A 27,459-nucleotide genomic window follows, 5' to 3' on the forward strand; every position below is an offset into this window, starting at 1 on the left:
TAAGTGTTGAGCTATCAACGCAGATATTCTTAGACTACAGTGCGTTCGGAACCCTCAAAGCTTAACTAAGTATTATAGTTGACTATAGCTTAAAAAATATTTCAACTAACTAACTATTGAAAAGAACCCTTGGTATGTCTATCTGGTTAGATATATGGATAGATTTAAAAAAAAACGGAAAAATGAGTGTAAAAAAACCCACTGAACGCCAACTTTAATAATCGATAGGTACCTCTACTAGAATACGAAATATTTTAATGAAGAACACAGAAATACTACCAATTACGTTAACAAGCGACCGATGTTGATCAATTATTAAGGCTAGCTTACTGTAGGTATTCAGTGGCTTTTTTGTGGCCTCAAACAAGAAACCAACCTTGCGCATTCTTGGTTGACATCGGCAAAGGTCTTTGGGCACCTTTTTATCTTTAATGCGAGAAAAGATTGATTTCTTTAATGTTTAAATGGGGTCATTTCGCCTGTTTGCGTCCACTTAGTGGAGTTGTTAGGTTTGAACGTAAAAAAAAAAATATCCGTGCGGTTTTTAATCAAATATGGTCGTAATGTAGTCCCTATATAGTCTTGTCAAGTTTAATGCACAGTTTTGGACAACGCATCTGATGTTTTATGCTACACAGGTACAAATAGCTGAAACAGGCGATTTTCCCATTTTGCGTCCACAAAATCCAGATTGCGTCCGCCTGTGGACCAATTGGCGTCCACCTGTTTAAAAATAATTAGGAAGAGAAATAGGAAATAAAAAGGGAAGCTTGTGATTTTAATCAAAACATTTATTTAATACCTAATTGCTGATATCATAAAAGTTAACATAAATTGCACTTCAGGATATTTTTTTTTCCTCCTCCAACTAACTCCATTAATAGATTCACTATTATTTCGAATATCATGTCGATGACTTTATACGATTCTATTTTACCATTTCGGTACAAAGCCTTTAAAATTGGCCAAGTGCGAATCGGACTCGCGCGTTCCGTGTTTTATTCTATTTTTTAATATTTATTGTTAAAGCGGCAATAGAAATACATCATCCATGAAAATTTCAACTGTCTTACTATCACGATTAATGAGCTACGGCCTGGTGACAGACGAACAGCGAAGTCTTAGTACTAGGTTCCTGTTTTTACCCTTTGGGTAAGGAACCCTAAAAATGGAACAAAATTCAAATATTGGCAAATACATAAAATAATTTTCGTATAATAATTGTATATTTTTAGGTTAGGTAGGTAATAAAGAGTATATTTAAATAAAAATATATAAATTTTACTCTATTATTTTCGTGTGATAAAAAGATGGACGCAAAATGTTATAGGGTTTCTAATGTAGGAAAACTGTGCGTCCAAGCCTGATTTTTGACATTCATTATCTTTTTTTATATTTCTAATAATATGGACGCAAATCGGCCATCATATTATGCATGTTAATTTTGTTAAAATTGATAGGAAGTTTATATTGTTTTTCCCATGTTATCGTATTTAATTAAACATCTGACTGAGAAATAGTTAGAGTAATCTGCGTCCACAGCAGACGCAAAGTGGTTCTTTTATAAATTTTATGTACCAGTTCGCGTCCACCTTATATAAAACTGTCAGTAGAAACATATAAGCTCAAACATCGTTATTCCTATAGTGTGGTTCACAATTAAGGTCTAGGGATAACAAAGTATTCTAAATTACACATAAACACCTTAAACTTACCGTGAAAAGTACAGCTGCTCACTATTTTTTTTACAACACATTCGCGCGTCAGCACTTGTTGGTTGCACACGCAAGATTAGTTTATTTTTCATTAAATTTGGGTTGCACGCACAGATCTTTTGTTTGTGTGTGAGTACCTGTCATAGGTCCGAACATCAATAGAAGCGCTCTTGTTTAGATTGGTGTTTCGGTATTGTTATTTTTCACTGTTGTAAAACAGTGTACCGTCGTTTGGACGCGAATTGGGCGTCGGACGCGAAAAGGCGAAAAGTCCCTGTATTAGGACATTATCTATTACAGAACGTGGCATAGAACAAATGGCTTTAAAAGTCGTTATTATAAAAAAATCCTCCACCTTCGTTTGGAAAGACACGGAACTTAGCAAGTTGGTTTCTATACTCATAACCTACTTAAACAGTTTGAATAAAATACGTTTTGAAATACTCTATTTCCAAACGATATAATATGACATGTACTAAGTTGTTTAACACAAAAGTAAATCTTTCTAATGGACTCTACATAATACGTGCACATCGACATCATTTGGATAGTATCGTCTTTCATTACTCGTTTAGAACATAATGTCGAAGATTTTCTAGGGTGACTCTAAATAAATATAAATATACTACGACAATACACACATCGCCATCTAGTCCCAAAGTAAGCGTAGCTTTTGTTATTGGTACTAAGATAGCTGATGAATATTTTTATGAATAATATACATAAATACTTATAATATATAGATAAACACCCAGACACTGAAAAACATTCATGTTCATCACACAAATATTGTTCAGTTGTGGGAATCGAACCCACGGCCTTGGACTCAGAAAGCAGGGTCGCTGCCCACTGCGCCAATCGGCCGTCAACTCTAGAGACGATAATAAATATCATATTTTAGTCATTTTCAGTCAGATTTTACCTTTTGAGTTTTTCTTTAACAATTTTATAATAATAATCGCGTCACGTGGCACCTACCTTGACATTCCTTAACACACAGTCCAGAGTCGTGGTTATGATGGGTCATATTGCACACAACGTTGCATGGCGCACAACGGTTGGTCTCCGAAGAACAATACTCCTCCAGCTGACACGTCAACTGGCCACACCTGATACCACCCAGCGTCAATTGCGCTGAGGCGGCGCCAGCCATGGCCAAAAAGCAAGCGAATTGTGACATTATCTTGCCTGGAACAAAATAAACCACTGTTACTACACACTACAAAATATAATTATAGCTAAGTATTGAGTAACCGTAGCTGTTTGTGTCAGATCTCGCTTGCTGCTACCGCCATGCTTATTAATCTGCCGCTTAATAGAACCACTTTGTTCTGGTCTGCAGGGCGTGATTGCCGGTGTATTTTCAGGCGCATGAGGCTAAAAACCTACGCCTCATGTTGGTAAACACAGAACCCTTATTATTGGATGTGTTCCTTGCATGCCCTCTCCTACACCTGCTCTGTCTTTAAACGACGGCTGTCGGTTTTGGTGGCGTCAATTATTATTATATAAAAAAAAAACAAATATGCCTGTTAGATTAATAAAAGATTTTATCGCAATATTTTGTAATCTTAATAAAATATAGGGCTTAAAAAGCTCTGGCGCGTAGCTTGAAGAACTGATGCACTTTAAGGTCTTACGAGTTTGGCATGACTGTATTCGATTGCAGAATATTACAATCTAAAACGCGACCTCAAATGCTACACGGCCACTCCTTGCACTTTCCCTTTACAATATTAATTTACTTAAATCAAATAGAAGATGGGTAAAATAAATAGTAATTCCTACATGTTATGTAATTTATCGAAATATTTTAAAACATAACTAAGAAAACCTTACTGCATATTAGCGTTATATTCGTAGTAATCTCGAAATTTATAACAGTCGAGTTAATTCTACTTAATCGTGCAAAGCGAATAACCATCAGTTAGTCAGAAACATGGTCAAAAATAGGGCTATTGTTCAAATTAAAAAAAAAAGGCAACAGTTTAAAAACAGCTACTCTCAGTTTAATAGTATTCGCTCATCACCATTATTGACATTAATTGATATAAAACAAACCAAGGCCTTGAATTTGTAATCAGAATAATTGATAAGTAGGTAAAAACACCATTTTCACTTAAGGGTCAAATTTTAAAAGCTCCGTTTCCGGCCGTACTTTAAAATAAAGATCTTTTCAACAAGTAGAAATGTTAAATTACACCGTCCACGACTGTATCTCAGTCCCCGTTAGAGTTTTTGCTTTTCTTTTAAAAAAGTAGAATCATAAAAATGATGCATTTCTCTATAGTTTTCTCATAAGATGAACTCTTACAGTCTAGTTCAGAAAAGACTTGGTTTTTTCAGCTTACTTTTTCATTTTATTCACCCAAAAACTCGAGAATTAGTATTCTTCTAATTTCTAACTCAATGTTGTATTAAAAATGTCATAATATAGGGTCTTTTCGCCTTTTCGCGTCCGACGCCCAATTTGCGTCCAAACGACGGTACACTGTTTTACAACAGTGAAAAATAACAATACCGACACACCAATCTAAACAAGAGCGCTTCTATTGATGTTCGGACCTATGACAGGTACTCACACACAAACAAAAGATCTGTGCGTGCAACCCAAATTTAATGAAAAATAAACTAATCTTGCGTGTGCAACCAACAAGTGCTGACGCGCGAATGTGTTGTAAAAAAAATAGTGAGCAGCTGTACTTTTCACGGTAAGTATTTAAGGTGTTTATGTGAAATTTAGAATACTTTGTTATCCCTAGACCTTAATTGTGAACCACACTATAGGAATAACGATGTTTGTGCTTATATTTTTCTACTGACAGTTTTATATAAGGTGGACGCGAACTGGTACATAAAATTTATAAAAAAACCACTTTGCGTCCGCTGTGGACGCAGATTACTCTAACTATTTCTCAGTAAGATGTTTAATTAAATACGATAACATGGGAAAAACAATATAAACTTCCTATCAATTTTAACAACATTAACATGCATAATATGATGGCCGATTTGCGTCCATATTATTAGAAATATAAAAAAAGATAATGAATGTCAAAAATCAGACTTGGACGCACAGTTTTCCTACATAAGAAACCCTATAACATTTTGCGTCCATCTTTTTATCACACAAAAATAATAGAGTAAAATTTATATAATTTTATTTAAATATACTCTTTATAACCTACCTAACCTAAAAATATACAATTATTATACGAAAATTATTTTATGTATTTGCCAATATTTGAATTTTGTTCCATTTTTAGGGTTCCTTACCCAAAGGGTAAAAACAGGAACCCAGTACTAAGACTTCGCTGTTCGTCTGTCACCAGGCTGTAGCTCATTAATCGTGATAGTAAGACAGTTGAAATGTTCATGGATGATGTATTTCTATTGCCGCTATAACAATAAATATTAAAAAATAAAATAAAACACGGAACGCGCGAGTCCGATTCGCACTTGGCCAATTTTAAAGACTTTGTACCGAAAAGGTAAAATAGAATCGTATAAAGCCATCGACATGATATTCGAAATAATAGTGAATCTATTAATGGAGTTAGTTGGAGGAGGAAAAAAAATATCCTGAAGTGCAATTTATGTTAACTTTTATTATAACAGAAATTAGGTATTAAATAAATGTTTTGATTAAAATCACAAGCTTCCCTTTTTATTTCCTATTTCCCTTCCTTATTATTTCTAAACAGGTGGACACCAATTGGTCCACAGGCGGACGCAATTTGGATTTTGTGGACGCAAAATGGGAAAATCGCCTGTTTCAGCTATTTGTACCTGTGTAGAATAAAACATCAGATGCGTTGTCCAAAACTGTGCATTAAACTTGACAAGACTATATAGACATTTTTTTTTCACGTTCAAACCTAACAACTCCACTAAGTGGACGCAAACAGGCGAAATGACCCTAACCAAAGTGTTGAAAAATCATATATTAATACATATCTACATATTATATCCTAAGAAAACTTTTTATAATTACTTCCAGTAAACTCATGTAGGTCTTATTCATAAGTTAGGGCTATATTTTCTTATTAATAGTTGATGAAACACTAGTAATAAGAAAATATAGGTATAGGTGTAATATTTATTCAATTTTTAACCTAACCTTAATTACCTTATTGTTATTATTTGTTGTTGTATATAAACTGCGAAAACTACACCTCCCTCTCCATGCTCATGATATACAGTCCCCTGACGAACGGATAGCTAAAGCTTAGTAATAGGGCCCGTTGGCAAAAGATAATAAGTACCTACATACTTTGCTTATTTATAGGCTTCGGCTACGTAACCCTAAAAACCCTAATAACAGAATATTTCTTCTCTTATAGTGAATTGAAGTAAATTTAATACAGCGTGACTAATTTTCACTGTTGGTGGGTTTACGATGAGAAAGACGGCTTTTTTCTCCAAAGGATTACTTTAGCGTGCACGGCGCAGGTACCTTTATCGCATGAGTCATCCGGACGGCAGGTAGCGTCAACAGTTAATATTTGAACATGAATAAACACCGCCATGTTGCCTCTAACACAGGTGCATGATTTATCTTATACACAAAAGATAAACGGGCGACACTATCCTTTTTAGATCATACAATAATAATAATTGTTAGGTGTCAGTTATAATAGGCTCCTATATTTTATAGTATCGGTTAATAGACAACGTTATTTGTAATTATAATAATAATTGAACTATAAAAAATAAAAATATATAAGTACCTATTGTTAATAGAATGCTTTTTTTTTTTTTTTTTTTAAACTTTGACGTTTTGTATCTGTTAACAAGTTAACGATGGGCTCCCGTGACAGACATTTTTTTTATCCACACATATTGCGGTAGTTGTAGTGACCTTTTCAGTTGTTAATGTCGTAATAGAAACTTTCGAGCTTTCCATCATTTAAAATTCTAGGTGTCTTTTAGCCGGTGTTCTTATGAATCCTTCAAAGTTATTGATTAAACGGGCGATCGTCTATGGGGCTAATTAAATATGATTTTTTAATGAAAAGAGGCAGGTAAATTGTAGTCTCGTACTCTAAGTACATCTAAGTAATTAATTATATTAGGTACGAGAAGTAATTTTACGAGAAACCTGACTTTATGAAAAGGAATAAATTTTTGGGTTATTAATTTGGCCAGACGAGTCTGATATAGGTACAAAGTTTACTGTGCTTCTTTAAGTATTATAGCTTAAGTCTTTTTTATTTCACTAAAAGTTAGCTCTTGACTTCAATTTCACCTGGTGGTAAGTGATTAGGCAGCCTGGCAGTTATATTAGACCCATACTCCTAATAGGTTTCTATGCAACATCGTACGTATCGTTTCGTGAGGGCGAAAACTCAGAAATTATAAATTCCAACTTGTCCCTGCTGGGCTCGAACCCTGGCTGGCCCCTCACTTCTGTGTCAGGGAGGTCGTAAATATGGATAAAGAGTAATAAGTTACAAAATAACCTACTTTCGAACCCATGGTTGTCTGTACAAGCAGAGACAATCGAAGTTTCAAAAGGATCTACATGGTTATAGCGTAAGGCATACTTTAATTCTTTCATTTTATATCCCCCTTAGATGACCATGAAAACTTCGTACCACCTAAAGAACGCTATATCTCGAAAGTTATCCAAATTGGAACGAAGGAATGGCAATATGTAAAATTAGCAATTTTTAGGATGTCCTTATATTTTTCGGTATTAAGTTGAGCATTAAGTTGACCAGAACAAATTTTTTCGTGATTTTGGGGAAGAGACACACACGTCCATTGATTTTTCTATCAAAGTATTATACTTTAATACGGTAATAACAAAGAAAATTAAACGTTAAATTAATTTAACTTTTACTGTTCCTTACGATATTTTAACTATTAAATGAAGCTATACCTGCGTGACCATTAAACGGCTGTACGGTCAGAATACTGATAAAAAATCACGTTGCGTCGTTCGACAACTCACTGAATAATAAATAGAATGAGTCATAGCTCTCACATTGGGTAAGAAACGGATACAAACTAGATTAAGTATATATATATATATATATATTATTAGCTATTTTATTGTGAAGATATTACTACGCAATTCCTTAATTTTTTATTGTTAGAACAATCCTACTGGATGGTGTCTAAGAAAATTCATCGTAAATGGAAGTTGCATGGACAAAGCGTCTATATGGTATGTTACAACATAAGGAAACAAGCAATAGCTTCAAACTACAAAAGATTAAAAAAGTGACCTGACACTGTAAGATTCCAAAGAGAAATCTACGTAAGTGGTGTTGAGTAGAAAGCTCAAAGGAGTTAAAGGACACACCACCGTCATCAAGTATATACAATGTGAAGTATCAAAAGGGACACCTTTATTGTTATTTTATCTTGCATTACACCCAAATTCTAAATACTTTACTACGAACTCTGTGTGTAAATTCGAAATTACTATTTACCTATGTGCTCTATGATTCATTACAACACTGTACCTACCTACTCGTACTACAATAAAAGTCGGGTTTAAAAAAAAATAACAACCTACTTTAACTTAACTATTATCGTTAATTTTATCTTAATATACATAGGTACATTACATTTTCTTCGACGTTCTAAATTAGTCGGCCAGTATATGCAGGTTACCTACCTACTTTTAACTTCCATCCATCCTGAATATGTGACACTGGTGTTAATGCTAATAAAGATACAAAATTGTTATAACACATTCACAAAACAAATATTTAAGTAGGAAACATTGAGTTCTGAACTACATTTCTATTGAACATATTGTAATGAAATTATGAAATAGCAAAAGAACAACGCCGAGCGGTTGTACAGTTTTTACTGTGGTTGCTAAGCAACGAAGCGAGTAATATTTCCTGCTACATAATATCTATATATACGCAGCGGGATTGCTAACTTCAATTATTATGCTTGTATATGTTATTGTCGTTTTTTAAGGTCCGTATAAAAAAGGAAATGCAGTCTAGAAAATATTTGTTTTTCCAATACACCCTAGCTTTGAAAACGATAGTAAATAGTTATTATGCAACTTAACATCTACCTACACGTTGTTACGTTTTTACATAGGCCATAAATAAATAAACCTAGGAACTAGAAGTAGAAGAGCAGTTAGCTAAGGTATTCAAGGGATCGTACGATAATTACGTGACGTTATTGGCAACTATTTAACAATTGAAGTGATGCGAACTGTCGTTATACAGACCGTGGTATCATTTCGTGTGCTTGTCAAGTAAAAAAGTATAGGCTGTAGTTCACCATGCTGCCCCACCTCGAATTGGTGGACTTCACAAGCCTTTGGGAACAGAACCTTATTCACGATGTTTTTCGCCGCATTTAAAGCAAGTGATATTTTAAAATGCACATAACCCAAAGAAATCGGGATTTGAGCTGGCCCCTGGCTAGGCTATCGCAACTTTCCATTAGGCTACCAATGATAATCTGAAAGATACCTCTGTATAGATCGCTGATGTAAACCTGCCAGCAAAAGTTTACGAATCAAGTCAATGAGCCTGTTTAGTTTAGTTCTTTATAGTTGTTTTATTTTACGAGTCTGTTCATTTTCCGCAAGAATTATATTTATGTTGTAAAAATTATATTTTAACTTGCGAAGTGACAACCATTTTCGAGTTTTCCTCTTCATATCGGCACAAGGCCACAAGGCTCTTCAAAGGCATTGTGACTTTAATTCAGTACCTTTTTATTGCGTTTAACTTAAAATTTACCTAACTGATTTCTAGGGTATATATAAAACTACTTGATGCAATAGATTTTGCTGGATTGGCAAACCGACACACACAAATATCAAACTGGCCAAGTAAGTATTCTGTTTTTTTAGTATTAGGTCCAAAACCTTAATAAAATGTAGACTTAAACTTAACGCACAAACGTCACATGTGAGGAATGATCTAACCGCCCGATCACCTTGAGCCGAAGGTGCCTCACGTATCATCGAATCTATTTACGTATAAATTTAATGACAAGGACGCGTAATTATAAGCTGTTGGACATAAAAACCTAGGAGTTACACATAGTAAGCTCTAGGAATTACAAATAATTAGTATTAAATATTATTTGCTCTACATATATAACCTGGGTTGATTTGGTAAAAATCTGTAACTACCGACAACGTGTCCCAACAACACACACACACGCAACATACACAGCGTCTTCGCCGGCGAAGACGAGGGCCCCGATTTCTGACGTCATCCGGACGTGGATCCTTACCACGGTCACGGGGGCGATCGGACTAAACAATGATTAGTCCAAAAGTCCACCAACAGTCAGATTAACGTCGAACCGAGCCGAGGTCCGAGTCCTCGCAGGAGGCACCCTCGGGTCGACGTCTCCCACTTCCCCCCCGATGTCTTCGAGCCCTCGGGCTCTTCTCATGGCGAGCTTTCGCGCTCGCCCCACTCCCCCGGTGACGCCGTAGCAACCCCTCAGGTGGTTAGCGGCAAGTGTCCTTCCGAAAAATGAAATAAATGTAAAAATCTAGATTGGTGAAAGTAAATTTTCACATCTTTGCTTCTGAAGAATTAGAAGAAAGCGTATCCAAACTGATGATTCTTTAATGGACAGTAAACATCATATTAATATAGTAAGTTGAAGCGGTGATAGCTCAGTGGGTAGGACGTCGACTTCACTTTCGAGTTCGAATCCCAGCTAAGTTTTCTAAGTTATATGTGTATTAAGTATTTTTTTTAAATAAGTAAATGAAAATACTACGACAGTTTAAATATCATTTGCTTCAACGGTGAAGGAAAATCGTGAGTAAACCTGTCTGAGAGTTCTCCATACTGTTCTCAATGGTATGTGGAGTCCACCACTCCGCACTGGGCCAGCGTGGTGGACTAGGGCCTTAACCCCTTCTCATTGTGGGAGGAGACCCGTTCCCTGTATTGGACCGGTAATGGGTTGATATGATGATGATGATGATGAAATATAGTAGGTACATTCATAACATCTTTTCTCTAATATCACTTTAGCTTAAAGATCACGTAACCTTAAGAAGTCAACAACGTTACTACGTCAAAGGGTTATCTATTAATAATACTGAGTGCTATTGCAATAGTCGGCAGTCTCAACTACACCAAATCACCTGAATAAAAATGAATTAAAAACTATCTTCGAGTTTATTTGAAAAAGACTACTTTGTATTAACCGCACTGGTATTTATATAAAATCCTCAGCTTTACGTCATACTACCTGCTTATAAAAATGTTCGTAAGACTTAATTACACGAGGTATTAAGGGAAGAGAGAGGAAAGTCTCGGCTTATATCACCTATTTTTTTATCTGCAGGCAACAGTGTCACAAGCCGAGACAACTGGGTTTAATTCAGTAAGAAGTCTTAACTAGTCTTAAGTAAAAAGAATTTATGAAATTGTTTTGCTTTATAAAACCCAACGTTATCAAACATACAAGTATGCATTTAAGGTTTGAAAAATACTCTCGATTTTACATTGAAAAATCACCGATCGACTCAAGTAATGAATAAAAGATCATTGCATACACATATGCAATATAAACTTCCATAAAACTAATATTTTAGTTTATTTTTATAAAATAGAGGAAATAACGACAATACCATAATGGACATATTCGGAAGCCAAATTGTATTCGAAATAGCAAATGGAATAGTAATGCCTTCCAGAACTAAAGCTTTCGGAGGCTTTCTGTCTATCAACATAATCCCAGCTTTGTGTGATAGGTACATCGGCTTAGCAAAAGATCATTCCATAGGCCAAAGCAATTTTAATTGGCTAATACCATCAGACCATCTTCGCTCGGATATTACGTGTATCTGTAGGTATTGCTCCTAAGTGCTAACACAATTTTCGACCCTTAAATCCTGTCTGGCGTTCTCAATGTTAACTTATAAGATACAAAAAAAATACTATTTAAATTTTTTTTTTCTTAAATCCAGGCCCCCCTTGCGGTGCTTTTGAGTACCCAAGCAACCGACGACGGTCAGGGCTCCAGAGTGAGGAATCTCCTAACAATAGGCGCCGTATTAAGTCGACTGCCTTCTGTATCCGACCCTCGATACAACAACCAAGCGAAAGCTTCTTAAGATATTTGCCGAAGCTTATTATTATTATGAAGGTACCTAATAATGAGAATCTGAAGTATTCTTTTAAGAAAATATAAAAATATTGGTTTAAAAAATTTCATTCACAATGGCCACTTTATGACGAACCATTATGGAAAGCGAACCACACAAAGGCAAGGGGAATGCCAATGGTGTATTTATTGTTTCTGTCTTATTTGTATGCAAGGGAGGCTTCGCCGCTCGAGCTCCTAAGGCTCTAGGTGAATCTTTGCTTACGAAAACATACAGTAGCCTAGTGCCTTCGCTCGCTTGCAATCGAGGTGTCGTTTAGGTATATAAAACTTTTTAACGCCAAAGTAAAATGAGCCTAATGTCACTCGTTTTAGAACCGCAAAGCCTGTAGTTCTGATTTTGATTTCATTAACGTTGTACCACAAGCACTACATGATGTATTACAGGCAAATTTGAGCTTTGACGCAACATAAATGAGATCCATTTTAGCCTGTTGTAGAAGTATTTCGTTTCTCGAAAACGACTACTCGTATGCGAGCGTGCAAATCTTGTAATAAGGGTACAGTTTGAAACTGTATTCAAATAACCTGGTTATGTGTTACCTACATATCCTATATGATTGTGACGATTTCATATATATAGATAAGCCGTCATTTTCTTTCATTTTATTTTCAGAGCTACCTGCCAACCCGCATCGAAGCATCCATGGGCGTACCCAGAAGGAAGCAGGGGAGGGCAATCCCACTCACTCCATAATACTACGAAATAATGTAATGAAATGTAATGGTATTGCCTAAATAACTATTGTTTTACTGACTGGGCAAACAATGACATAAAACGGAAACTCTAAGTACACTTCATCCAGCAGGTAGAGGGCGTTTCCTGTAATATCCGGACTAGAACAGTATCCGCGAATCATATCCGGGTTCCTATCGGGATCGACTTTGAAGATAGCATCATTGACGTAGCCAGAGGCTTAGATACGCTATTCAGAATACTCTCATCTTAGGTTTAATTGTAAACATGTCCTGTAAAACTGATGCCTTATTGTTTATGACAATAGAATCGTATCATTAACTGAAATTTTTGGGAAAAGGTATAAACTATTTTAAGGTTATAATAAATAAAACCGACCCTCGAAAATGGGAAAGCTTATAATTACCAAGTCTTCTGAGCTAGTACAGTGTAGTGAAAGCCTAGATCTAATTTACTTTTATTTCACAAACAGAGTGTCTCCTATAGTACTCTGAAGATAAGTTATAAGTCACGACTGGTTTAGGTTTAAAACCTGTTACTTATTAAATTTCAGGCAAGAGTTCATTACTGAAGTACATTACGTGGTATTATATCATGAAATTATGAAAATGAATATGAAAATTGTACTGAATTCTATAGGATAGATATTTTATTTTAAAAAAGAATATACACCTGCCGGGTTGCCTGGCAGAGATTGCTACTAAGCAATAAGGCCGCCTTTTGTACTTTGCTCCAATTTTTATGTTTCTTTTTTTCTTGTATAATACTTTTAATTTATGTGGTGTACAAAAAAAGAGCAATAATAATAATAATACGCAAGAGCGTTTAACATTGCCATCAATCACACATTGCTTACGAGCACGCTTGCCTAGAAGATGATGCCTAGAGATTCACTATTATTTTAAAGGGTATTATAGGAAGAGGGACAGAAGCTGGAAGAGCATTCCATACTGTATCTCTTCCTTCAGAAGTTTCAAAATTCACGTACCAATTAAAATTTTACTGCCGTAGAAAATCGAAGACATGTACCTACTTCAACTTCCAAGCAATACCTCTTACCTTATCAGTTTCTGCTCATTAGGAACGATTCGTCATTAAGGTTAAGTAACTGTTGAATTGTTCATAAAAAATACGACGTAAGTATCCTACTTAAGTGTTTTGTTTTTATATTTTATTAGAATAAATATTCGCCATCATAATATTTTTTGTTGGCTCTTATAAATAATTAGAGCTTACCTACCCACGCATAAGCTGCTAATAACGAAATAGCGTTTACCTAACCATGTAAAAGTTATAAAAAAGGAGAAGAGAGTTTAACAAAATTTACAATAATCTTTGTCACTACAAGTTCCTATGTCTCATTTAATCATATATACGGAATAAATATTAGGTACGCGTTACAGAAAATATATTTTTTTTAACACCGACTTAAATACCATGGGGTTTTAAATTTGACGGCTACTCGCTCTTGCATTCGCAGTTAAAATTGCAGTAGGTATCAAAGCGGAACGTAACATGCAGCGGCCACGTGGTAAAAGTATTATAGGTACCTATCGGAAACCAAAACTGTGCAAATCTTATTGTGTTTTGAGATCTGGATTTCGATGGGATCCCTTTATCAAATCCTGATTTGGTGACAATGGGATCTCGATAGTAGGTAAACAATAAAATAATTAATTTTAAAATCAGTCAAAAATACTTTATTGCACACAAAAAAAAAAAAAACCTATGGAAATAAACATTTTATTTTAATAATTGAACACAGAACCTCTGCCTTTTCTGAATCCGGTTGAAAAGTTAAAAGGGCTTTGTATCTTGAAATCACTACACGTAAACAGGTATAAACATTTTAATTATACACCTTAAATGACCTGTGAAATTTTCGGATGTGCAAACTATTAACGTAAATTAGTAATTTTATATGTAGGTACCTTTCAAATTAATTTTCATGTTACGGATAGGTTAAACGTCCGGCGGTCAAATTTAATTGAATTTGCTTAACCACTGTTGGTATCTTTTGTTAGTCACTACCAATACAGCATGCAATCACTTAGAACAATGCGCTATGATAATATTATATTAACGGCGCAGATTAACATGGGCACATAATAGTTTGGCTAAAATGAATTTTTCGTCCCATTAGTGCAGGCATGTAATGAGAATATTGTAATGTGTCGCTAGCAGATATTAATTATTATTATTTGATGTTAATCGATTTTAGGAAAACCATTAGATAGGCAGGTAGCTTCGTCATTTACGCAAGTAATTAAGCAGTAATGAAGCAAAGCAATAATACATAATCGTGAGGCTCGCTTTACATTCTATATATCCGATTCTGGACCCAACATAGAAATCACAAGGAATTTAAAAAAAATTGTTTGCGATGTAAATAATTACCCCTTTTCAAACATCATTATTTAAATTAGGTATATAATTTTTTGTTTCAGTTAAAATTAGACATGTGCGATATGCTTTAATACGATTTTTTTAGTATGTTACTATTAACAAGCTCTCTGCTTGAATAATATTTATTGCACGCCTGAAATGGCAAACTGTAAGATATTTTTAGCTCATAAGACCAATTTATATGTACACAGTTTATGTAATAAATGAATTATATAATGTATTATAATTATTATTATATCCACTGTTGAATTATACGCTACAAAACGTCTAGCTGCGTTTGTAGCGTAGGTAGGTAGGTAAAAGAGTGTGTAGAAAATTGAAAAAATTCAAAATCCAAAATTCATTTATTTCAAGTAGGCCTACTTTATAAGCACTTTTGAACCATCAAGTATTTCTGTTTGTAGTGACTCTACCACCGGTTCGGAAAGCAGATTCTACCGAAAAGAGCCGGCAAGAAATTCAGTAGTTGCTCTTATCCCACATCAACAGGTATACTATTACTACTACTATAAAATAACGTATAGGTAAGTATAAATTAAATAGCTGTTCGTCGCGGTTTCCCTCACGATATTTCAGTGTCGTTACTAGTATAAGTACCTATACGCATCGCAATATCTACCTTTTTCATAGATGTAGGTAAACTCAACAAGTCCGTAAAAATAGTTAACCTACTCAAGATATTAATTTATATGGCTATTTCACTAAATAGTCAAAACTGAAAACATGATTGTAAACTAAAATGCTACTATAGAATATCATTTTAAAAATACTGTTTCGAAAAATATCTGAAGAAGAAAACCTTTAAACTCTGTCTCTTTCCTCATTCTATAAAGCATCCAGATCTCTCCTAATTTTTTTCCACTATAGGATGGCAGTATTAAATTCAATCTGCGATCTAAAGAGGATAGGTATGTAGGATAAATGGCAAAGCTCCTGTAATTTGTTATTTACCTATTTATGTTTTCACATAAAATCAGAGGCAACTACAAAGTCTTTGAATATTTGGGTGGGCTGTGACACATCTAGCATATGCTAAATATCTATTTCTGAATAGGTAGATTCTATCACGTGATCTAAGTATCACCCGTTAAACTGTTCTTAAGTACAATCAGTCGAGTAATAAACACTTAGGTACTTAGGTACATTTAACATAAATCTATAGAACCTTAATAAATTAAACTACTTTATAATGCGTCAAAAGGTGAATAACTTAACATTATTTTTATAAAATACCAAACTAAGCTTGTCATAGTGAGAAAAATTGCGGAACATTTTTTCAATCGTTATTTATAATATGAGTCATATACAAGTAGGCATGCTGGGAAAAACATCTTAGATCACTAGTTATGTTTAGACAACAATTTACTACAGGTTTTCTGAAACACAAAACAGGTTTTTTTAAATCGCAACAAAACGATGAAAAAATAACAGATATACCTAAATAATATTGTACTTCGATAAAAAATATTATAAAATCGAAAACAAAAAGTATTTTTACAAGCTAACGTTAATCCGCGATTATATACTATCGAGTCTTGGTTATTGTAGGCGGAGACCTGAAGTCGATAAGGAAAGGCTGCAGATGCCTATCTACTTAGGTAACCTAACGATTTCACTTCAGGTACCTACAAATATCCATTACTTAATAATAGAAAAAGTAAACAAACTTACCCTAGACCGTTTTCATGTTGTCCCGAAAATTAAACACACTGCACACAACCAACTTTCTAAAATAACTTTTACACTGTTTCAAAGCCTTCACAGGCTCAGCGGCGTCGGCGGCCAATCGACGAGGTGGATAACGGAATGCGACTCTTGCGCAGGTAGAGCTACGTCTGTGTTTGTGAACGGCCGTTATATGTGTGTGTTAGTGTAATTATTTACATTGTATCCATAAAGCATCTGACAGGTTTTGTGTTTGTGTGCATGTGTGAGTAGCATGTACAATAGCACGTCCTAATGTTCAACGTTAATGCCGGAGATTCGTATTTTGTAAATTAACGGCTGGTATCTACTTTAAATTGTAGTACTATATAAATAATTAATAATATTGTAAGTAGATACTTACCTGAGATTTCCACATAGGTACTTCTGCTACCTTCTGGTACCTTCTGCTATTTACTGTCGATTGCTGCTTAAAAAGTACAACGTTCCTTTAAATATTACACTGGCAAATCAGGTATGTAGAAAACCATGCAGATAAATAATTATAACCGGAAAATTCTTTTAAGTGATGAACAGTATCGTAATAATAGGCAGATAATAGTTAGCGAGGTGACCCTGACAAGTAATGCAGATGCAGGTCTGCATCACGGAATAGATAAATCTATTCCGTGATGCAGACCGAATTAAGAATACGTGCAATTTACACTTTTATAATTTTATTAATTGCTCATAGGAATCTCAGTTACGTATACGTAGCGTCTGGTATAGTGGTGAGCGCTGTCTTTTAAGTTTAGGTCTTGGGTTTGATTCCTGGAAATTTGGGAATTTATCATTTGAATCTAGCCTGATGGGACTCTTCGGCTGTGATGGGTTGTAAAGACAATCAGAAGAACAGCGTTCCGGTGGGTACTATGCCACGTCGAAACCGAATACCTATGGGTAAAAACGGCCCTACTCCTAATATAATAAGAAAGTGCTGGCTTGATATTTATCATTTAAATTTTGAACCTGTGAACGTCCTTTACAAGATATAGGAGTTTTAAGGAACTTGGAAATTCATGATGTACTGTTTGGTGGACTCCCATGCCTTTGAGTGCATTATGGAGAACTCTCAGACATGCAGGTTCCCTCGATTTTTTCCGTCACCGTTGGAGCGAGTAATACCTAAAACATTACTTAGAAAAGTTATAGGTGCTGAGTTTCGAACTCGGCCAAAATGTTCAGATGGCGGATAGAGTGTAAGTATTTAGTAGGACTATCCTTATTATATACCAACAGAGAAAAGCATCAGCGATCTGAAGATCTTGTATTAGATTGATTACGCGGGTCAAGTCAAAATTTGAAAATATAGAAATTGTATGCTTTAAAGTAAAACTCAAATTTTTTCTCGACGTAATTGCTAAAACGAAAAATAATGAATAACATAAAAAAGATTGCTTTTGTATTCCGGAGACCGATTGAACGATATTTTTCAAGATCTATCGTTTTAATTTTTAATTAAAACCCATTGATTTTATATATAACTAGTGTAAGCTCACTGTTTAAACCATTCAAATATGTTTATAATTTTTATTGATCGACGTTTATCGCTCGAGTGCAATCTAGCGGAAGTGTGAAGAAAAAAAATTACACGCGTATACCGTGATATGTAGATATTAAGATTAATGTCCTATCTATAGTGAGTACTATCACTTGACAAAATGTTATACCAAAAAGTGGTATTTTCTTTTCGTTTATGTGAATTCACCGACCATTAAATCGAAAAATCATAAAATAAACTTTAGTACCTACCAAAAATGTTTTTTTTTTTGAGTCTAGTAACTATCGTCGGGCGACGTACATGGCCGTGGGTTCGATTCCCACCACTGGAAACTGTTTGTGTGATGAACATGAATGTTTTTCAGTGTCTGGGTGTTTATCTGTACCTTCATCAGTCGTCTAGTAGGTACTCAACACAAGCTACGCTTCCTTCCTTCATTTGGGGCTAGATGGCGATGTGTGTATTGTCGTAGTATAATTATTTACTAGCTGACCCGTGCAACTTCGTCTGCACCAAATCGGTTATTACCGGAAAACACAAATAAAATGTAATTTTCTTAAAATGAATCCTAGTTATCGATTTAACGCCCCCGAGACCCCCTGTATACTAAATCGTGAAAATCGTGGGAGCCGATTCCGAGATTCCAATTATATATATATACAAGAACTGCTCGTTTGAAGATATAAGATTTCTGAGATAATCTCGTTATGGACAGAAGTACATAGAAAACTGTGTCGGAGATACCACCTGGTTTAATCTCTGTTCACCGAAGAGAGCGCAGAGGTAGGTAGGAGCTTTTTGTGACAAAGTTCGTCCGTGGAAACACTACCACCATGGTAACTTCTGCCGCTTATCAGCAGTGCCAGAACTCCGGTCTGAAGGGCGTGGTTGCCGGTGTAATTACTGGCCCATGACGCTTAACACCTACGGCTCTGGTTAATGGATACATGGCAAGGTTGTGAAGGATGTGTTCCTTGCATGACCGTAGAAGTATTGCTCTGTTTATAGGCGGAGGTTTTCCACTTACCATCAGCTAGGCTATCTGTTTATCCATCAATTAAGAATTAGAAAAAAAAAAAGAGGTGCGTCAGTGATCATCAGTTTCTTTTATTCCACTTCAAGTTAGCCCTTCACTGCAATGTCTACTGGTGGTAATTAATAATGCAGTGTGAGATAATGGCGGGCCATAATGTTAGGGAATATGGCAATGGTTTTATTAAACTCACACCCCTAATCGGTGTCTACGCGACATCATACCGGAACACTAAATTGCCATAGCGGAACGTCTTTCTCTGTAGGTTGGTAACTAGCCACGGCCAAAGCCTCCGACCAGACGAAACCAGAGAAAATTCAGAAATAATAAATTCCCAAATTGTCCCTGCCGGGAATCGAACCCGAAACCTCCTACTTAAATTCACAGCGCTCACCATTGCGCCAGGAAGGTCGTTGCTGCAGCGGATGTGGAAGACGAATGTCAATAATTGGTTACGCTTAGAGGGCGTCAAATGTTTCCTACCTATCTATCCTACTAACGTCCCATAGCTGGGTAAAGGCCTCCTCTCATAGGACATACAGTTTTAGAGATCAGACCTACGACGCTGATCTAAGGCGGCTTGGTGGGCCAAATGTTTGTTACAAATGAATTGACAGTCTCCAGATATACAACACAGTGGATCGTTGTGTACATCATAGCAATACATGTTAAATATTTGATGAATATTAATTAAATAAAAACATATTAATAATTGGTGTTTATTATCACTCGTTAGTGACAATTGTCAATAAAGTCTACCAACCCGCGCTGCAGAGTGGGAGTGGGAGCAGCGTGTTGGGTCTACTAAAACCATCTCTCCTATGAGTGAGGAAGCCCGTGTGTATCAGAGAGCGTTTTGTTTTGTAAGTAAGTGTAACCACATACACGTAACTATAGGCTGATAATAACTGACAAGTATGTAAATACAGTGCCTAAATATTTTCAGTAATCTTTTCGAATCGGTCTGTACAGTCACCGGACATGCCTTTGAGACAATGTTTGTATCGTTTAACACAAGCAGGCTTTGATGTCTATTCTGATAATAGTTTACGAGAATATGAATAAAATTACATTTAATTCATTTAATTTTTTTATTTCCACACGTACATAACTTGATTTCATTAGAGTTACAGTTTTCAAAATAGTGAAATGCGTAAACTACATCTATACACAAGACTCAAGCGCAACTACAAGTTATACACATAGAAACTTGAACACACCGTTAAGCTAAACTTACAATTATAAAGGTTTTATTTTCGAGATATCGTGCTAAGTGTGGCAGTTCAAAGTTAACATTTATCTCTATAACTAATATGAGATCCAATCAATTCGTGAAAAAACAAGGGCACGGCTTTTTTTTTTACACTGATGTTTGATTTTCCAAACTACATATTCACTTTTGAAGACTGAAGTGAATATGTAGTTTCGAGTGAAACGAAAGATTGCGAACTGTCACACATATCTTTGTGTCTAGAAATAAATAACATTTCAAAATGGTTTCTTATTTAACAAGGGCATAAACATTCCTTGTTGCCATATTGAACTAAATAGAAAATCTTTTTGTACAAATACTTATATTATAAGGACTATAAAGTTATACTATATATATTATATAATCATCGTATATATTACATCCTTTATCACAATTTTATATGTGTCCGTAGCAGATTACTTCTTCTATATAGACATATCCGAAAACTTGATACTGGTACATGAAGGAGATGGTACTTTCGTGATTTATAATACAAAATCGTCCCCCAAGTCTGTAGTCTGTGTAGCTTTACAACTAGATTTCCATTTTACCCTGATGTTTTGATACTATTTGACTGTAAGATGGTGATAACCAGCTAGCCAGACTAAGTTTGTAGTGGGCTTCTCTTCATTCTCCGTTTGGAACCCTTGTAGGCTTAGTTTTAAGCTAACGAAGGTGAAAATATCACCATTACATTACAATAATGGCAAGAAATAAGTATTAACGCTTGACAAGTGGTTAAAATGTAGATACTTGGTTTCATATTTGGCTCTATAATGAAACCGTACAAATCTCATGCTTAAGGGAAGGGTTATATTGGCAGAATAATCGCCTACGGACACTTATCGTTTCAACTCTGTAAAATTTCAAAGGTTTTGATCGAAAAACAATTTTTGTTCCTTTGTTATTTATACTTTGTTAGACTCATGTCATACAAGAGATATTAAATTAATATTTTGTTCTAAATTATAACTAAATTTAGAATCATATTTACGACATAACGTTAAGATAACTATTCTATATAGTAACGTCCGCATTTTTAATAATCTATCTTATCCAAAATCTCTAGATCAAAGATTGAAAATTTCATCAATACAATGTAATGTAAAATATGCTAAAAATCAATCCACGGATATAATTATTATATCAAATAGATTCATAAATATGATCCATAAACTTCTCATCATTTGTTCTGTCTTCAAAAATGTAATGCACATAATCATACAATGTATATGTTATTGGTCAAGGCCGAAGTGCAGGCAGCGTCTAGTTTTACCCGTTTACACCTAGGTGCAGTAGGTAGCAGTATGTTAAACTAAGGTGTATCCTATTTAGTCACAGTTAAACTAAGTTTAGTATCTTGCCATCTCGCATTGGAGACGCTTGGTGGGTTACATTATTCACTATGTAACCTTCGTTTCTAATGTAATACACGAGATTAAAAACTTCAATATACTCATTTCAGTAAAATTGAACATTAGCGATTCCAAACAAAAAGCAATGGCAGTATAATCTTACTTTATACTTAATAATAAGTAACAGTTTACTGAGATACTGTGCGTTATCTCACAAGACCAGTACGCCCAGTTTGAGGACACTAAAGGCTGAGGATGTATCGCCACTGTATAAATAAGTTAAGGTTTCAAGAACTAGCTTAGAAGGTTGGCCGTAGTGGAGTAAAATTATGCTCCCGTGATACAAAGCACAGCCTTCGTAACTCGTTTTTCATTACTACAGAATGTAGTGCAACTTAGTGTTTCTGCTACCAGTCTTAGCTAGGTTAAGCGAGTTTCAATAGATGTAACCGCAACCGCTGCATATAACAAAGCGTACACAGCGCCATGTCGTGACTTTAAATTATGAAAAAGAAAGAACAAATTCTGTGATTGCGCTAACACTCAGTAATAAAATTAAGATGATGAGGAACCGGGAGATAGCATGGGTACATCCATCTCGGGTGGTGGCATTGGCGCATCGGCCTCGTGTATTAGGGCTAACCGGTCGTACTGGAGGTTGCGCCGACGAGGCTAGAATAAAATACATATTCAATCCCATATACGAATATGTACGAGTTGTATTAGAGCTCTTAGCGACAAAGCTCGTCTGGGGTACTTCCCCGGACAAACTGTTACAGAAAGCTCTCAATAAATTCATTTCCTGAATTCCGAGGTACGAATTTCGGTTTAAAGAAATCTATTTCTCGAAAAAAGAAATAGGGGGAAAAAATTGACATTTTCTTTGCCCCTGGTGAGCATGTTGATAATTAACCCGTCGCGTCGTCGGGCCATAAAAAGATTTCATTTCCAAGTAGAAAAAAAAATATTTCGATCTTTATCGATATCCTTTCGTTTTAGTTTTTGAGTATTGAGTTGCTTGCTTGCATTGCATTTGTGATGTATCAAAGTCTTTCAAAAGATATCATTTGAAAATTATAGGGACTGACGAGCCGACGAATATACCGATAAGCAGAAAGAAAGACAGAAGAATGGAAAAAATGCATTTGCATTTGAGTAAATTTTCGAGAACTCGTTTCTACGTATATAAGGAGTGACCTATGTTATGGAACTTTACATACCTTGCTAGTGGAAGGTTTGGGCTTGCTAGGAGTATCTTCGCTGGAACTGCTCGAGCTGGTGATTCCTTCTTCCAAAGTGATCCTTGGAGGAGCGCCTTGCAGCTGTAGGTCCGAGTACAGTTGACTTAGTTGTTCATTGACTCCTTGAGGCTAAAAGTTAAAATAACCAAAATAAGTTTATTTAATTGTTTTTTTTCACGTCACAAAATTCAGCAAAAATGAATGGAAAGAAACTCACTTGATCCAAAAGTTTCAGTTTCTCTTTATCATTAGACAGGACCTCATTGCAATCTCTTGTAGGAATTTGATATTTGTAGAAGAGATCCGATGTAGCGTTGACCTAAAACACCAAATGTTCAAATCATTACAGGTACGTTAATAATGGTAAAGTTATAACAGATAATCCGGTATTAAATAGAGTTAATGGCGCATTACAGTACTTCCGAAGCGGTAGCGATTTAGCATTCCGACATAATTATTTCTAGAAACAGATTAGAGATACGGTAACAATATACTACTGCTGCCATACCCCTGGCCTTAGCCCACTACCATCTTAGACTGCAGCATCTCTTGTCTAAGTGAGATTGTATTCAAGGGCTATAAAAAAAACATTAACTCACATTCTCCAACCACGGTGGTTTCATGTTACGCCTAGACACTGGCCGTGCTTTAGGGGCCCGTGTCGAAGCTGCGGCTTTACCATATGATGATGCTCTTTGTATGTACTGTAAAAACAATAAGCCAATTGAAAATAAAGTTTATTATTGTTTACGATAGAACTTTCTAACATACAAATTTCCTATTACTATCCAGGTAGGATGAGAATTTGTGGGGGGATGCAAAGCTCAAAGTCTATCTATAACCGAAATTTGGAACTCAGTTACCTAAAACCAATATTTGTATTCGATTATTCATTCGCTGTGCTCGCGTCTTCGTCGGCGTGTTCTTTATCTTTTTAGATTTCAAAGCGAAATACCATTTGCTTATTAGTTTCAAAACTCTTGCAATATAAATATGCTGATTCCTGGCTTATTATGTACCCAGCTAGGATCAAGCATCTTTTATAGAAATAAGATTTGAGCATAAATGGTCTAAGTTGCTCCCAATGAGTAGTATGTGACGATACACAGTCAAATGAAATATAAAATAATTATTTAAATTTCAAAACAAATGTGCGCAAAGTACACGCGGGCGAATCTGCGGGCACAGTTAGTTAAATACAAAATAGAGATTTTAAAAATTAATTAATGCCAATTTACTCACCAGACGATAGTTATAATACCTTTATCAAGATGCTGATATCGTTATAACAAAATAATCGCCTGCAAAGAGATATCATTTCCACCCTGAATAGTTTAAGAGGAAGGTTTTTTATTTTCATCGACACTTACTGAAGCCTTGCTGCCTCTTTTACCACGGGATTTCGAGACGCTCTCTTCGTTACTACCAGAATCAGTCTTAAAAAAGGACGAATAGAAAGACGAATAACTTGACTCCCCGTCAGTCTTTTCGTTAGTATCACTATGTTCTAATCGGGCCTTTTTCGGTGCCGACGCGGAGTCTGCCTTATTCTGTAGGTAAACAGTCATTATTTTTGAAAACCGATAATAAAGCCACAAGTGTGGAACATTTTTAAAGCACGTTCAAAGTGTTTCACAGAGAATCGGTGCCTGTATCGAAAACTCTTTGAAAATGAACATCGTAATAAATAATTTGTATTTCGAATCTAACCTCGCACCGTAATTAGAAATAAGCGAATTATTTTATATATCTATAATAATCGTTTGATAGTTTTACTAAGGGACATAAGAACAAGCCCCCGTGACCGATTTGACCACGGCTGTAAATCCCCAGAGATAAGTGCATACACAGGTGCATTCTCTATTCCCTCATTCCCATAGTCCGATGAGAAGCCAGATCCGACACGACTGGACTAAGCTCCCCGAGGCACCGCCAACTTCCAAACTTTGGGTTGGTACTAAAAACTTTTTGATTGATTCTTATGAATTGGATTTTTCAATTCGAAAAAGTTTTTAGTTTTGGCCCGACCCGGGAATCGATCTTAGGTGCTCGTGATCTGCAGTCCAACATGCTCACCACTAGACCAACGAGGCAGTTGGTCTCGAGGCGAGCACAAGATTTGTACTAATAATACCACTTAACTAACCTACTCACAAAAACTAAACTAAACAACTAACTAACAAAGACTTCTATTAACTACTATTAACTAAAACAATGATATAAAAGTTATAAGACATCAAGTACATACGGCCTTAAGATTTAAAATTAATATCTTTCGGTGCCCAGTTTAAAGAGTTATTTATAAAGATACCAAGCGCATGTAAAGAAAAAAATAAATAAATTACATTGGAGTTTGTTTTGTAGTGAGAGTTATAGCGCTCTGGAAGACGGACCGACAAAATAAATGTATTTCATCCTCACTTTGCTCGGGCAACTATATTACGATGTCCATGAAATTCAGAAGAAGCTTCCAGCAAATTCAATAATAAATAATAACATAATTTTGGCACTGCGAATAACAACTGAGACAGAAATCCTCAAAACTTTACGATGCCCAAATATGTTACTTCAAAATGAACTGGCTTTGCAACCTACCCTACATAACAGTTGTATTATGTTTATTGTTGATTAATACAAAAAAAAATAATAAAACTAAGTTAATAACACTTATTTGTATGTTAGAACGCACTAGAGGTACTTATTATAATAAAACAACTTATAGTAAAACAAAATTAATAACACTTATTTGTATGTTTGAACGCACTTGTGCAATAAACGGAACGACTAGGTTGCAAATTATTTACAACCTCATACCGGTTTTTTATAAATTGTCTGAAATGTGATGACAGTTGTCAAATATTAATGAGCGAGCTCCCAAAGAAATCGCGTTGATTATGAAAAATCTATCATAAAAGCTTTACGATCTGAATTAAGAAATATATCTGGTTTGCTTTACAACTACAAAGTCAAAGTCGTTTTTGCGTTTTATATAAACATACAAACTTACAAAAAATTAAATCTTTCCTCGTTATTATATGAATATTGATGTACAATATTCATAATAATATTAAAGCAGCGTGCTTTTAAGCTGACTGAATGTCAGTTTTAGAACATGCTGCCTTTAAAAAGATTTACTTGTGATCAAGTCTATAAAGACACTTATTGAATTATCCCAAATATAATGATAAAATAGTAAAAGCATAAAATTTGAAATGTTAGGCTTTGTGCCTATTTCATTCAAATCGATTGTAAGATAAAAAATCTTCAATATTTTCAGTGTGTTTTTGCACAGCAAGATAACTTTACAATCTACATTAACCCATAATTGACTACATTGTTTGTTGGCTAAACTTTAAACATTTATCTACACAATACAAAACTTCTTAAATTGTATTGAAAAATTATTCTATATACAGTGGACCCCTGCAGTCCGGCAAACGTTTTGCAGGGCAGTGTCGAGCTATCGAATTTTTCGAGTGCTACCTGAGACCCCAATGTAGAGTTTTTGTGCGATGTTTATTGTTGATTAATACAAAAAAAAATAATAAAACTAAGTTAATAACACTTATTTGTATGTTAGAACGCACTAGAGGTACTTATTATAATAAAACAACTTATAGTAAAACAAAATTAATAACACTTATTTGTATGTTTGAACGCACTTGTGCAATAAACGGAACGACTAGGTTGCAAATTATTTACAACCTCATACCGGTTTTTTATAAATTGTCTGAAATGTGATGACAGTTGTCAAATATTAATGAGCGAGCTCCCAAAGAAATCGCGTTGATTATGAAAAATCTATCATAAAAGCTTTACGATCTGAATTAAGAAATATATCTGGTTTGCTTTACAACTACAAAGTCAAAGTCGTTTTTGCGTTTTATATAAACATACAAACTTACAAAAAATTAAATCTTTCCTCGTTATTATATGAATATTGATGTACAATATTCATAATAATATTAAAGCAGCGTGCTTTTAAGCTGACTGAATGTCAGTTTTAGAACATGCTGCCTTTAAAAAGATTTACTTGTGATCAAGTCTATAAAGACACTTATTGAATTATCCCAAATATAATGATAAAATAGTAAAAGCATAAAATTTGAAATGTTAGGCTTTGTGCCTATTTCATTCAAATCGATTGTAAGATAAAAAATCTTCAATATTTTCAGTGTGTTTTTGCACAGCAAGATAACTTTACAATCTACATTAACCCATAATTGACTACATTGTTTGTTGGCTAAACTTTAAACATTTATCTACACAATACAAAACTTCTTAAATTGTATTGAAAAATTATTCTATATACAGTGGACCCCTGCAGTCCGGCAAACGTTTTGCAGGGCAGTGTCGAGCTATCGAATTTTTCGAGTGCTACCTGAGACCCCAATGTAGAGTTTTTGTGCGATTTTGATTTTATTTTC

At 35.0% G+C, this 27,459-nt stretch overlaps 2 protein-coding genes across 3 annotated transcripts in view; both read right to left on the reverse strand.

Moving 5' to 3' along the window:
- Positions 1 to 16,771, reverse strand: part of LOC120636017 (protein grindelwald) — a 41,932-nt gene extending 25,161 nt beyond the window's left edge. Inside the window, exons 1-2 of the mRNA XM_039907243.1 lie at positions 16,618 to 16,771; positions 2,694 to 2,903 (exon numbers count right to left, since the gene is read on the reverse strand). Coding sequence (XP_039763177.1) covers positions 2,694 to 2,895 — 202 coding nt within the window. The 5' untranslated portion in view covers positions 2,896 to 2,903; positions 16,618 to 16,771. The remainder of the gene's footprint in view (positions 1 to 2,693; positions 2,904 to 16,617) is intronic.
- Positions 16,772 to 20,261: 3,490 nt separating this feature from the next.
- Positions 20,262 to 27,459, reverse strand: part of LOC120636016 (period circadian protein) — a 35,706-nt gene continuing 28,508 nt past the window's right edge. For both annotated transcript variants that reach the window (XM_039907241.1, XM_039907242.1), the window contains 5 exons: positions 24,403 to 24,582; positions 23,632 to 23,736; positions 23,250 to 23,351; positions 23,012 to 23,161; positions 20,262 to 22,463 (listed from right to left, as the gene is read on the reverse strand). In XM_039907241.1, coding sequence (XP_039763175.1) covers positions 22,347 to 22,463; positions 23,012 to 23,161; positions 23,250 to 23,351; positions 23,632 to 23,736; positions 24,403 to 24,582 — 654 coding nt within the window. In that variant the 3' untranslated portion in view covers positions 20,262 to 22,346. The remainder of the gene's footprint in view (positions 22,464 to 23,011; positions 23,162 to 23,249; positions 23,352 to 23,631; positions 23,737 to 24,402; positions 24,583 to 27,459) is intronic.

This window comes from Pararge aegeria, chromosome Z (genome assembly GCF_905163445.1).
Source record: "Pararge aegeria chromosome Z, ilParAegt1.1, whole genome shotgun sequence".
Classification (NCBI taxonomy): Eukaryota; Metazoa; Arthropoda; class Insecta; order Lepidoptera; family Nymphalidae; genus Pararge; species Pararge aegeria.